General features: G+C 37.4%; 1 protein-coding gene across 4 annotated transcripts in view; it reads left to right on the forward strand.

Annotated features, from left to right (window-relative positions):
* Nucleotides 1-225: 225 nt before the first annotated feature.
* The window catches only part of LOC104850731 (alpha-1-inhibitor 3-like), a 50,336-nt gene continuing 36,296 nt past the window's right edge, over nucleotides 226-14,265 (forward strand). The window contains exons 1-10 of one of the 4 annotated variants that reach the window (XM_010607798.3): nucleotides 226-603; nucleotides 2,506-2,689; nucleotides 3,495-3,654; nucleotides 3,759-3,811; nucleotides 4,357-4,377; nucleotides 4,680-4,848; nucleotides 5,311-5,395; nucleotides 6,830-6,953; nucleotides 9,907-10,027; nucleotides 10,174-10,283. In XM_010607798.3, the coding sequence (XP_010606100.1) occupies nucleotides 416-603; nucleotides 2,506-2,689; nucleotides 3,495-3,654; nucleotides 3,759-3,811; nucleotides 4,357-4,377; nucleotides 4,680-4,848; nucleotides 5,311-5,395; nucleotides 6,830-6,953; nucleotides 9,907-10,027; nucleotides 10,174-10,283 (1,215 nt within the window). In that variant the 5' untranslated portion in view covers nucleotides 226-415. The remainder of the gene's footprint in view (nucleotides 604-2,505; nucleotides 2,690-3,494; nucleotides 3,655-3,758; nucleotides 3,812-4,356; nucleotides 4,378-4,679; nucleotides 4,849-5,310; nucleotides 5,396-6,829; nucleotides 6,954-9,906; nucleotides 10,028-10,173; nucleotides 10,284-14,265) is intronic. The other 3 variants (XM_010607799.3, XM_010607797.3, XM_010607795.3) reach the window with 3 other exon arrangements.

The following is a 14,265-nucleotide window of genomic DNA, read 5'->3' on the forward strand; positions in this document are numbered from 1 at the left end:
ACACATGTGATATTGTACAAACATTGCACCTAAAGAGACAAAAAGTACAGTATTGGTGTCAGTAAAGAGTGGAGGTATTGCAAAGTGGTTCAAGAAAATTTGGGGGGATAATTGAACTGCTCTATATATCTTGAGTGCTGTGGTAGTTACTGAACATATGGATGTGTCAAAATTGAATACTGAAGGAGCAGGAATAAGGAGTTATTTTTGATGGATATAGAGTTTTGACTTGAGATGATGAAAAAGTTTTGACACACAACTACTCTGGCACCTCTCCCGGGCCTGTTTGGATTCATCCTGGATCGCTGCAAGGCCACTCTGAGAGCAATGACCTTCAGAGGGAGCACTTCCAAGTCCTGTGTTCTTTGGAGGCCACAGATTGAGCTTCCTGTTTGCACACCTGTTTGCACACAGCATGCTCACAGATAAATCCCCGGGGATTTGGGGAGTCACTGGGGTCAGACACCATAAGGAGGAAGACGCTACAATCTCACCTCTTGAAATTTTTCTTTACACCATGAGGACGGGCAGACATGCTTTGCCAGCTTTTGTTCTGATACTTGTTGTTCGCCTCACAGTAGCTGCCTCAGTCCATGCAGAACCGTGAGTAACACAAAGGCCCTCTTGTGCAGTGAGCTGTCTTTGTTGAATTATCCCATTCCATTGTTAATTTATACCCAAATCTCTACCTATATTCTTTTTTTCTTCTTAAGTGCCAAATAACAACTCTATGTATTTATGGGATACGATGTAATGTTTTGATGTCTGTGTACAATGTGGATTGATTAGCTAAGCGATAAATATAATAATCACCTCATTTACATGTCTTGTGGTGAGATTTAAAAAATTGACTTTTGATAGTTTTGAAATATAGAGTATATTATGACTAATTCTATTCACCATGATGCATGATCAATAGCCAGACTACTTTGTCTTCACTCACTGAAGCTTTGTACCCTTCTAATAACATTCCCTACCTCCTCTCTCCAGCCTCTGGTAATCACCATTCTACTTGTCTCACCTAAATTCTTATGTATCATTTTCAGCTGTAATATTTCGTGATTTTACAAAATTTTTGTCAACTCTAGAGTAATCAGTATGACTAACTTAGATGTGATTTGAAAAAATGCCTTTTTATTTATCTGCCTCTCAGACCTAAAATTCCAGTGTTCAAGACCCACTCTTTTGTGTTGAAGCCATTTAAACACAATAATCTTAAAAAGAAGGGTAAAATTCATATTTGTTATTGGATTAAATATTAAAGTTAGAGGGTCAATTTGAGTCAGACAAGACTTTAGGCAATGCCTCCTGGATTCTGTCTCTGTGTTTATTAAATGACATTACTTGCTGTAAAGGGCTTATGGTAAGGATTGAAATGCCCTGATAGTTATGAAGTACCAGTAGGGTTTATTTTTTATGCCAAAAAGAAATACATTACCAGGAGTTGTCATATTACTTTTCCCTTTCCTATGGTTAGAAGAATAAGAATATTTGACTTTAAAAGTGGTATTATTATAGCTTGTGTCTAAATATCCCCCCAAAGCCTCATGAAATCATAGGTGGGGCTTTTTCAGAGGTGGCTGAATCTAGAGTGTGTAACTGATTCATGATTCATGGTGCAATGCTGGGATTAAGGGTCCACTGATAGGTTTGGCACAGCCCTAATCCTGGTAGTTTGGGTACAATATAAGTGACAGAGAGAGGCTTGTTTGCTTCCTTGCTCACTTGCTTTGCTGCCTTCTGCTCACCATGAACTGTTTCTCCACTACGATGCCCCTCTGCCATGTGCTGCCCTGCCTTGGATCCAGCTGATTATGGACTGAAACGTCTACCAACTGAGCTAAATAAACCTTTTCTCCCTTAACTTGTGGGTGTTGGGTATTTTGCCTCAGCAACAAGAGAAAAGTAACTGAGACAGGTGTAAAAGAAAATAATCTAGTGATATTTAACAAACTTTAGAGATGGCATTCACTGGCTCCATTATGGACAGTTTGATAACTAAAATATCTCTAATATCAGAGAAGAGGGAAAAACACCTTTGAGGTCCAGCTTTGTCTATTTCTCAGTCATGATTTGGATCAGTTATACAACTCTGAATTCCACATATAATGGTGTGTGTTTAGGGAGGAGAAACTGAAAATAAAAAGGAAGCATTGGGTGGTTTTTCAAAAATTAAATATAGCATTTAAGATTAATCCTAATAGAGTGGGTTATGTAGTGGATAATTATTTCTCTTATTTTGTCCTTAAAAACTAAATTCAGGAGCTTGAGTACTGCAGGGGTAGGGAGGAAGTGTGGAACCATCATGTCATTAGAACCTACCTTGAATAAGGCACCACTGCCAAAGCTGCTCATGTATATGAAATTCCTGTGGCTCACTGTATTACTGTGCTGTCAACCAGCCTTGTCAGGGTATAGAAGTAAGGGCAGTAGTAATTACTGTGATGGAACCACAGTCATGGAAAATGCATCTCTCCTCACCTGTCCTGCCTGCTCCCTTTCCAGGCAGTACATGGTGCTGGTCCCCTGCAAGCTCTTCACTGAGGTGCCTGAGAAAATCTGTCTCCATCTGCATCACCTGAATGAGACAGTGACTGTAAGTGCTTTCCTGGGTTCCAACGTGGGAAACAGGAAACTGTTCGGTGACCTCGTGGTGGACAAGGACTTGTTCCAGTGCATTTCCTTCACTGTGAGTACAAGCTACTATGTATGATACAGGGAGAGTGGTTTTCAGTATCAGAGAATTAATCTAGAAGGATGTCGTGACTTCAAAGAACAATGTAGAAAAATATCATAACCAAAGAAGACAGTATAGATTTTCCCACTCAAAACGGAAGCAGTTAGTAATTATGGACATGTTAATTTTTATTGAATTTCCACAAAAATCCTACTAGCCAGAGAAAGCATGAGTTAGACATGGAGGGTATTTATTATTATTATTGTTATTATGTTGGTACTGGGATCAAACTCAGGTTCTTGGACTTGCAAGGCAGGAGGTAGCACCACTGAGCTAAATCCCTGGCCCTATTTTTTTATTATTAAGGTGCAAACTGAAATACTGTTCCTAAGAAGGGCTGCATCTTTACATATATTCCATATCTTGAATTTATTTCTAGTTTCTTCTTTGGGCAATCCATCTTCAAGATATGATTCCTACCATCATTAGCATATTACATTTTCTCCTCTTCCATGGTTTTCAGGGTTGGGTTTACTTTTTAATTAAGATATATTTACTTAACAAAATTAACTGTGTTTTCATAGGTACTGTGTTAGTCACATGAAAATTTGGATTTCATTTGTCACACCCCTTTCTGACTTATTCTCCTCTACCTTATATTTAAGTAATATTCATGGAAAGTAAGCAAGTATGTAAACAAATAAAATACATGGGCTCACCTGCATTCCTATTGAGTGAAGGGAGAACGGAAGAAACAGAAATGCTAAGGCCTCCAGGGGAAGATGACGGTGACCTTCTGACCTTTTGTTGTTCTCAGCTCCCAAGATACTCATTCCCTATGCAGTTCGCCTTCCTGTTTGTCCAGATACAAGGACCAACACACACGTTCAGCAAGAGCAAGGGAGTGCTGGTGAAGAATACAGAAAGTATTGTCATTGTCCAGACAGACAAACCCATGTACAAGCCAGGACAGTCCGGTAGGGGGCTCCACAGGGGCTGGTTCCACACATGAGATGTCCCGCTGGTGGGTTACCCCAAGGCCTGCACCTCCTGGTCTGCTCAGAAAATTTTTCTTTTTCAGTGAAGTTTCGAGTTGTGTCTGTGGATAAAAATTTACACCCCCTGAATGAGTTGGTGAGTATTTTATGCCTGTCCATCAGTGGTGTGAGTGGCAGAGGGGAGGGAGAAAAATGACTAGCCAGACTTTTATGTTCAACAAACCTGGAGTCAGCTGTGGGACTGTAACCCAAGCAGAGGACCATTGTCCTAGACATGACACCAAAGGGAAGGAGACAGGAGTTCTTCTCTTCTGCACTTTTCAGACACGCAGATATCAGTTCATGCCTTAGCTGGGTAGGAAGCCCTGTAGTGGCAAAGTGGGTGCATACCCGTGAATCTGACTCTGCAGTCTGAGAATGCAATCAGGGTAACATTGTTTTAAATCAATAAACCTAAGAAAAACTGATTATGAACTTTCACGCTTTGACATTTTGAAAATACCTCATCTTCTCTAGGTGCATAGAACAATGCAGAAGATTTACATAGAACTGAGAGATTAGAGGAAAGGCAGTCTTTTGTTTTCCTCCTTTCCATATAATCTGGAACAATTTTATTGTATCTAAGTTTGCTGTATTGGTGAGATTTTTTTTTACTAACATATTGTTTTCCTTTTGTTTTAGTTTCCTCTGGTTTATATTGAGGTAAGAAACTGAAAGCATTTCCAGTTCAAAAGAAGTCAGTATATTAAAAATAAATCAAAATGTTTGGAAAGTCATGAAAATAGTCCAAGGATACTGTAAATTAAAAGGGACTATACCTGAAGACAGCTGGTGTGTTGTATCCCACTCTACCATTTCTTTCCTTCCAAGTAAAATTACTAGAAACTTCCCAAGTGATTAATGATGAATACAGCAGTCTTCCTACAAGTATCATGGCCTCTAATTCTTTATTTTTATTTTATTTTATTTTACGGTACATCTTGTCACCTTTTTCACATATGTAGGACCCCAAAACGAATCGAATTATGCAATGGCAGAATGTTACATCAGAGAATGGAATTAAACAATTGTCCTTCAGCCTGTCGTCAGAGCCCATTAGGGGTGTCTACCAGATCGTGGTCCTAAAGCAATCAAGAGCAAAGAAAGAACACTTCTTCAGTGTGGAAGAATATGGTATGGCTTTGAAAGACTGGAGGGCATAGTGTTTGGCTAGCAAAGTGTGAGCCCACTTGGACGTATTTATTATATCTGGATAGGGACGGGCGTCGAATGACACAATGAAATAGAAACACCTGTGAACCCAGAACTGCACAAGAGTTTGGGTTAGGTTTGGTACCAGGGATCGAACTCAGGACCTTGTGTTTTGAGGCAGGCTGTGAAACCACTGAGCTAAATCCCTGGCCCTTGGGTTATTTTTGAAAGGAAATTGTTTTCCAAAATTTGTTCTTTTTCCTTAAGTGGAAGCTTCTGTGATTTTCTAGGATTAATATAACACATGACCACTCATTTTAATAGCTTTGTATGGTGTTACTGTAAAATTACAAAGTTAACCATTTCTGAGCACTGGTTTTTCATATAACCTACTACAAAGACACCTTGCCCATCCGCTGCATTTTCTGTGATCTCTTCCAATAGTGCTCCCCAGATTTGAAGTGCAAGTAAAATGTCCAAAGACAGTCTCATTGCTGGATAAAGAAGTGAATGTAACAGTGTGTGGAACGTGAGTTAGTTTTACTTTCTTTCTCTACTACTAGTAGCCTGTGAATTTTTCGGCTTTAATGTCTGTGAGATCAGTTTTGGGGGAGTTAAGAGTATTTGGAGGTATCTCTTTGCCTTGTTTCTCATGTTTCTATTGGTTTCATGCTGGAGGATCAGTCAGGATAGAAAAACACTGGTGCTACAGCAGATGTCTTTTTAATAAATGTGTGTTTCCACGTACTATGACCTTGGCTTTGTTATATTTTGGTATTTACACACTTCTACAGCCTACTCAACATAAATTTAAAATGTTTTGAAAGACATCTCATTGTACCACCATAAAAATAGACAAATACCTAAGCAGTCTCTTCTTCTCTCTTCTTCTTGTAAAACTGTTCATGGCATTCTTTTTTTATCCCCTCCAACTATAATTATTGCTCTGTACCCATCACATGTGATCATCCGTTCCATCACTTGGAGTGAAAAAACAAGTTGGGATAATTCTAACAATGACAGAGCTTACAATGATGAAATGAATGGTTTCAGGTGACAATCTGTTTCACCCTCTGCAGAGGTGAAATACACTTACCCCGACATATAAAGGTGTTTGGGAAACAAACGTGGCATTGTGCTGACCCGTCATGGTGTGAGACAACGTGAATCTCAGAGGTCACAGTCCTTGGTCCACGTGTAGCACCTGTCACTAAGTTCTGTAACTATAATCATTTTACTATCGTGCTGTGATCTTTCACTGCTATATCAGAAAAGCGGGAATGTTGGTCTGAATAATTAAAAGTTGCTATTAAAGTTCGCAAGCATGGAAACCAAAACAGCACCAGCAGATTTAACTCACACATCTTACTAAAGACCAAATGCAAGACACAATGCTTCTTTAGGCTCCAATTCTGTTTTAAGATATTTCATTCAAGATTCTGAGAGAAAACAAAACAAAACAAAACAAAAAACCAAAAAACAGAAGGACCAGAAAAGACATACTAGACTAAAGTGAGAGGCTGAGGGGTTTTCAGTGAATGTTTCTATCAGGCCTTGCTTTTCATTCACATGAACCCTGTCCCGGTAAGACTCGAAGGCACAGACAACAATGGTTGAGAGCTAAGTTGTCCAAGTCAGGGTCTCAGCTCCACCACTTTACCAGCTGAGTAGCCTTATTGGCTCACATAGCCTCAGCCTGTGCCTCATTTTCCAGAACTTGCAAGTGGGGGAAGTAATAGCATCTCTCCCTTCCAGTCATAAACAGGATGAAACACCTTGATGGATGAAAAATACTCAGAAAAAAAGATTTGTTTGTAGTCATTTACTGCAGCTGTTGTTATTATCATGGAACCACACGGAGCAAATCTATGTGACAACTGCACAGTACGGGATATGGATGGAGATAAAGAGGGTCTCTGCTTTTGGGAAAACCCTTGATTCCTGTGAATCTTTCTTGTGACAGATACACCTATGGGAAGCCTGTCCGAGGACATGTGAAGTTAAACATATGCCGAAAATATCTTGCCGACTCTTATTTTGGACATTTCTCTGGCCCACTTGCTGAATGTGAAGAGATCAGTCACCAGGTGAGTGCAAGCTGTTAGGAGGCTTATTAATGTCCAAAAAGCTATGAATTGCAAATGTAGAGAGAGTGTCTGGAAGGGAAAGCATACCAAGACATCAAAAGACGGCAGTTCAAGAACTGGGGGCAAAAAACTGAAAACCTTCATGTTAAAATCAGGAACAAGACAAGGATGCCCACTATCAACACTTCTCTTCAACATAGTTCTGGAAACATTAGCCATAGCAATTAGACAAGAGAAAGAAATTAAAGCAATAAAGATAGGAAAGGAAGAAGTTAAACTATCATTATTTGCTGATGATATGATAATCTACATTGAAGATCCAAAAAACTCCACCAAAAAACTTCTAGACTTAATTGACAGATTCAGTAAAGTATCTGGATACAAGGTGAATACCCAAAAATCAATAGCCTTTATATACACAAATAACAGACAGACAGAAAGAGAAATAAGGGAAAAATTCCTTTTACAATAGCATCCAAAAAAATGAAGTATCTAGGAATCAATCTAACAAAAGAAACAAAAGATCTCTACACTGAAAACTACAGCACTCTGAAAAAAGAAATCGAAGAGGATATAAAAAAATGGAAAGATATCCCCTGCTCCTGGGTAGGAAGAATCAACATAGTGAAAATGGCCATACTACCAAAACTGCTATATACATTCAATGCAATGCCAATTGAAATTCCAACACTATATTTCACAGAACTAGAAAAAAGAATCCAAAAATTCATTTGGAACCACAAGAGACCTAGAATAGCAAAAGCCATTATAGGCAACAGTCACATGGCACCAGGTGTAACAATTCCCAATTTGAAACTATACTACAAAGCCACTGTGATAAAATCAGCATGGTACTGGCAAAGAAATAGGCCTGAGGATCAATGGAACAGACTGGAAGACACAAAAACAAATGCAGATGTACTCAGCTACCTCATCTTCGACAAAGGAGCTCACCATCCTCAGTGGAGGAAAGATAGCCTCTTTAATAAATGGTGTTGGAAAAACTGGATATCAACCTGTCACAGATTAAAATTAGACCCTTATCTTTCGCCATGCACTAAATTAAAATCCAAATGGATTAAAGATCTAAATATTAAAACAGAAACATTAAACTTGCTGGAAAGTAAGTTAGGCAGAACTCTGGAAGACATTGGTATAGGAAAAGACTTTATGAACAAATCCTCAGTAGCACGGGAACTAGCAGAAAGAATCAACAACTGGGATCTCATCTTACTAAAAAGCTTCTGTACTTCAAAAGAAACCATTAGCAGAACTAAGAGACAATCTACAATGTGGGAAAAAATTTTTACCAGCTGTACCTCAGACAAAGGACTATTATCAAGGATATATAAAGAACTCAAAACAATCAGTCCCCCCAAATATAAAGACCCGATCCAAAAATGGGCATCCGAAATGAACAGACATTTCTCATACAAAGAAGTGAAAGCAGCAAGAAAATATATGAAAAAATGTTCCACATCACTGGTCATTCGAGAGATGCAGATGAAAACAACACTGAGATTCCACCTCACCCCACAAAGAATGGCTGCTATCAAGAAATCACACAATAACAAATGTTGGCGGGGTTGTGGGGAGAAAGGAACCCTCCTCCATTGTTGGTGGGAGTGCAGACTAGTGCAACCACTATGGAAATCAATATGGAGATACCTCAAAGAGCTTGGACTGGAGGTTCCATTTGACCCAGCCATCCCTCTGTTGGGTATCTTTCCAAGAGAACTAAAAGAATCATATCACAGAGAAGTATGTGCACCCATGTTTATAGCGGCACAGTTTGTAATAGCTAAATCTTGGAAACAACCTATTTGCCCATCCGTTGGAAACTGGATAAAGAAGATGTGGTTTTTCTATAAAATGGAATATTACTCAGCCATAAAGAGCGAGAGAATAGATTCATTCATAGGAAAATGGATACATATTGAAGATATACTCCTAAGTGAAATAAATAAGTCCCACATGTGTAAATACCAAATAGTTTCCCTGGTGTGAATATTCTGCAACAATGCATAAGATTCTAATAAGATTACTGACATTTAGAAATGGGAGGAAAGGAGCTAAAGGTGTAGGGAAGGTGTGATACATAGGGGAAGAACAAAAAGGGAAAAGAAAAAAATGTGAGAGAATGAAAAGATGAAAATAAAGTGTTTGTAGATGGGGAGGGGAGGAGGAGGTGAAGGGAGGGCAGAGGTAAGGGGAAAAAATGAGAATCAAGACTTGCCATGTAAAGGTACATGATCCCAGCAATGAATGTAACTGTACTGTATCCCTAAATGTACCAATAAACTCAATTAAAAAAAAAAAAGAACTGGGGGCACAGTTCAGTGGTACAGCATTTGTGTGGCGTTTACAAGTTGTGGTTGATTCCCAGAATTGCCAAAAAGAAAAAAAGAAAAAAAAATCCCCACAGTAGTCCCCAAATCTACTATTATAGAGGGGAGACTTCCAGAGATTTAGAACTAAATTTGTCCACCATGTATTAGTCAGAAGAATGAAATAATGATGTTAAAAAAAGAAATAATGATATTCATCACAGTTTATTTTTTCAATTAGTGCCATGAATTGAATCTAGGGCCTCCAACATCCTAGGCATATACTCTATCAGATTCTAGCCAATGGTGGCTCTTTTAAATAATAGCAAATGACTGTTGAGTTCTTATGACATGGTGGTTGATATTCTAGAATATGTATAAATATATTTAATCTACGCAAATCCCTATGTAGATGAGAAAACAAAAGCAAAGGGATACTACTCTTAATGTGCTCAAGACTGTGCCACACAGTAGGCTAAATGTTAGAGCTGAACCCAGTGATTAAATCAGAATTCTAGGTCGTACAGTTGTAAGCAGTTGGTTATCTCCAAAGAAGGCCTCATGTGTTGGGTTGACCATGTGCCTGATCCATGTGTCATGCTATGTAACTGTTCTTTTTCACTTAGCAGCTGGACAACCAAGGCTGCATCACACAACCAGTAATAACCTACAGGGACTTCACAGATTGGCAGAAGATTCAACGTGTTGTTCTTCATGTGAATGCCAACATTACAGAGGAGGGGACAGGTATGTGAGCTACATAAAATTATGGCCCCTCACACACCCCAGGAACATTGATATCTTTTTCTCATCAAAAGGGAAGGGTGAATGATGCAGAAAAATAATTTTAAAGCCAGTGATTCTTGTCCATTTTTCACCAACTTCTTTCTCAGGGTTGGAATTCACTGGAACTGGGACAACTGAAGTTAGGAAAGCCAGAACCAATCTAGTAGTTGTGCGAAAAGATTTACAGTTCAGAAGGGGGATTCCATTTGTTGTTCAGGTAAAGTACTTTCTGATTCTCATGTATTTAAATTGTGCTGTAGCATCAAAGCAACACAGACCTTTCTCCTCGAAATGGGACCTGGTCAAAGCTATTGATTGTAAGAGTGGGGTGGAGCTCAGTGGTAGAACAAATGCTTAGCACATAACCAGGATTTGACTTTACCTCCCAGAATCAGCAACTAAAAATTTAAAAAAATTACCTATTGCTTCTTGAGAGCAAATCATATAATCATATGTAACAGATCTTTTTAATTAAACATATTGCTCATTAAAACTACACATCTCAAAGCATTAATGTTTCATTGGTCAAATAACCACACAACATCCCAGATGAAGAACGAAAAGCCCTTCAAGCTTTTTATCTACAGCCTGACCACTAGAGTTCCTGGGCTGTGGTTTGACCTCGTTCTCCCAGCTAGCTTTTTATGGGTTCTTGGTTACACTCATTCACACCATGAACTATGCCTCCGGTTGTGAAAATGAGGCTCCACATGAATGCCACTAGATTACTGTGTATAGCCCCCCAATACTGACTGCGCTAGAATGCATATCTAGTGTGTATCATCCAAGGTCCTACAAAGTGTACATCAGAGACCTGAATGAAGTTCCTAAAGTCATGGGCTTTTGGAAGTCAGAAGTCTTTCACTTTTTGGACAAAAGGGTCTGTTTATGTAGCACTTCAGTTTCCTGTTTTGGAATTCAAACACGCAGTAGTATGAGTAATTCCGATGTGAATATTCCACAGGAAGCCTTTGTATCACAGAATAATTGGATTTAACCCTGAAGGAGGATGGATGATAGAATGTGATTCAAAGCATGAAAGCAGCAACCTTGCCAATTTAACCGAGTATTGGAGTTATAAACCTAGTGTATGGTCCATCTTAGTCATAAAATCTGCTTGTAGAGTATCTGTATCTGCTATCGCCATCCAGGTCGTCTTTGGGTTGAGCTGTACCAGAAAAGAGGGATAGCTGAGGGACAAAATTGATGGATTGGCAAATGACAAAGCCAGGATGATCATGACAAGTCCTGGGGTGAATTATGTTCAAGATCACAGTACCTGTATTGCACGAGCAGGATTTCTCCTCTATGCTTATTTTTCTCTTCAATTATTTATGTTTTCAGTTTCTTATATAAGAAACCAAGGAGTTCTGTTTAGAATGACCTTGCCTACACCTATTTTTCAAGAGTTTAACCTGTTTTATCTTCCAGAGGGTTAAGTGTTTCTGCTTTAACATTTAGATCTTTGATCCATTCTTGATTTTCTTTTAGTACATGGTGAGAAATATGTGTTTAGATTCAGTCTTCTGCATGTGGATAGCTGGTTTTCCTAGTGCCATTTATTAAAAAGGCTATTTTTTTCTCCAGTGTGTGTTTTTCTCTCCCTTTTCAAAGCTTAGATAGCTGAATGCATCTGGAGTTTTTTCTGCATCCACGATTTTGTTCCATTGAACTACACATCTGTTTTTCTGCCAATATCATGCTATTTTTATCATTGTGGATTTGAAATATAACTTGAAGTCTGAGATTGTGATACCTCTTCCTTTGCTCTTATTGCCGAGAGTTGCTTTTGCTCTTTCTGGGTCTCCTATGGCTTCACATGAATTTTAGGATTATTTTTTGTAATTTTTTTGGTGAATGCTGTTGACATTTTGGTAGGGATTATATTAATCTATGTATCAGTTTTGGAAGTATATCAGTATATATGTTCTTGACATTTTAGCGACATTGGTTCTGCCTATCCAGAATCAGGGTATATCTTCCTATTTTCTTGTCCTCTTTGATCTCCTTTTTCAAAGTAGGTAGTTTTGATTGTAGAGGTCTTTTACTTTCTTGGTTAGGTTAATTTAAAAATGTTTAATTTTTCTTGATGATATTGTTTTCCTTCTTAATGAGTTCATTAATGGTATATAGGAATGATTTTGATTTTTTGTTTGTTGATATCTTGCTACACTAGTGAATTTGGTAATTAATTTTCTGAGTATTTTATAGAATCTTTTGGATCTTCTATGTAGAAAATCATGTTATCTGAAAATGATAACTTTACTTCTTTCTTTCTTATATTTCTTCTTTCTTTCTTTTTTCTTCCTGATTACTCTGGCTAATGTTTTGAGTGCTATATTGACAGGAGAGGTGATAACAGAATCCTTGCTTGTTCCTAATTTTATGGGGAAAGTTTTCAGCTTTTCCCTATTTAATATAATGTTTGCAGGAGGTTTGCCAGAAATGCATTTATCAGATTAAAAGAAAGTATTTGTATGCCTATTTTCTTCAGAATTTTTATTATGAACGGATGTTTGCTTTTGTAAAAGTTTTTTCTTCATCAATTAAGATGATCATGTAAATTTTGTCGATCTTTCAGTTTATGTGATGTATTGAATTTATTGATTTGTATGTGTTGAACCATACCTTGCATTCCTGGAATGAAGCTTTCTTTGTTATGATGTATGATCTTTTCGATGAATTTTTGCTTTCTGTTTGCCAGTATCTCTTGAGGATTTTTGTGTCAATGCTCATTAAAAAGATTGGCTTGAAAGTGCCCTTTTTTGGTGGGGTCCTTTTCTGGGTTTGGAAACATGATAATGCTAGCTTTTAGGAAGACCTTTGGGTGTACTCATTCTGTTCCAATTTAATTAACATGTTTGAAGAGTATAGGTGTTATACTTTCCTTGAATTCCTTGCAGAATTTGTCAGAAAATCTATTGGTTCCTGGGCTTTTCTTACCTGGCATTTTAAAAAAAAATGCTTCCACTTAAGTGCTTATTATTGGGTCATGTTGGAAGTTCATATCTTCCTTGCTCAGTTCCTGTAATTCTAATATTTCTAGGAATCTATTCATTTCTTTTCTATTATCAATATTTTTGGAACACAGGGTTTCAAAGTAGTTACTAATAATCCAGATTTTGGCAATGTCCATTGTAGTTTAGCCTTTTTCCTTTCCCATTGTATTTGTGTAGGTCTTTTATTTTTCTTCTTCCTTCTCTTCTTTTTTCTCCTCCTCTTCTTTGTGCTCTTCCTCTTCTTCTTGGTAAAATTGGCTAAACGTTTGTCCAGTTTTTTCTTTCAATGAACTGACCCTTTATTAATTCTTTTTATTATCATTTAGTTTCAATTTCATTAACTTTTGCTTTGATCTTTATTATTTTCTTCCATTTAGTAGCTTTGGATTTGGATTGTTCTTTTTTTTTAATTTTAATTTTTTTTCTTTTTAATTGAGTTTATTGGTACAATCTAGGTATACAATACAGTTACATTCATCATTGGGATTCTGCACCTTTACATAATAGGTCTTGATTCTCATTTTTTCCCCTTGTCCCTGCCCTCCCTTCACCCCCTCCTCCCCTACCATTTGCAAACACTTTATTTCCATTTTTTCAGTTTCTCATATATTTGCCTCTCCCTTATTACCTTTTCCCCACCCTTCCCACTTTCTCTACACATTTAGCCCTTTACTTCCTATTTCACATTATTAATTATCTCATTAGGATCCTGTGTACTATTATAGTTTTTCACACAAAATAAACTATTTGGTATTTCAGTTAAAGAAATCTCTGTATGAACATTAAAAATAGAGAATCCTAAAATAAAACTAAAAAGGAAAGTAAAAGAGAAAAGGCAATGATGTAACATTAAAATAATCCTTAATTCTGGAGATGAAAATTGTCCCTGAACATATTTAAATTGCTTCTCGTTCTTATAGTCTTATCTTATTCTTTTTTTCATTATTTAGAGGATATTAGTTTCTGTAATCAAACCCACGTAGATATGACCTTACATATTTAACACAGTGTGTTACCCCTGTACACATGGAAAAAAATAAAAAATAAAAATAAAAATAAATTAACGTTTCTAGACCAATATGGCTGTCCATTTCTGTACAATGCCAACTCAACACAGTAAATTGGGATGACTTTTTCCAAAGTTGGCAGCACCGTTAAATTTTCCCAAAATTCAATTTATATATATGTATATATATATAT

This window comes from Fukomys damarensis, unplaced genomic scaffold (genome assembly GCF_012274545.1).
Source record: "Fukomys damarensis isolate Sample0158 unplaced genomic scaffold, DMR_v1.0_HiC HiC_scaffold_19, whole genome shotgun sequence".
Taxonomy (NCBI): domain Eukaryota; kingdom Metazoa; phylum Chordata; class Mammalia; order Rodentia; family Bathyergidae; genus Fukomys; species Fukomys damarensis.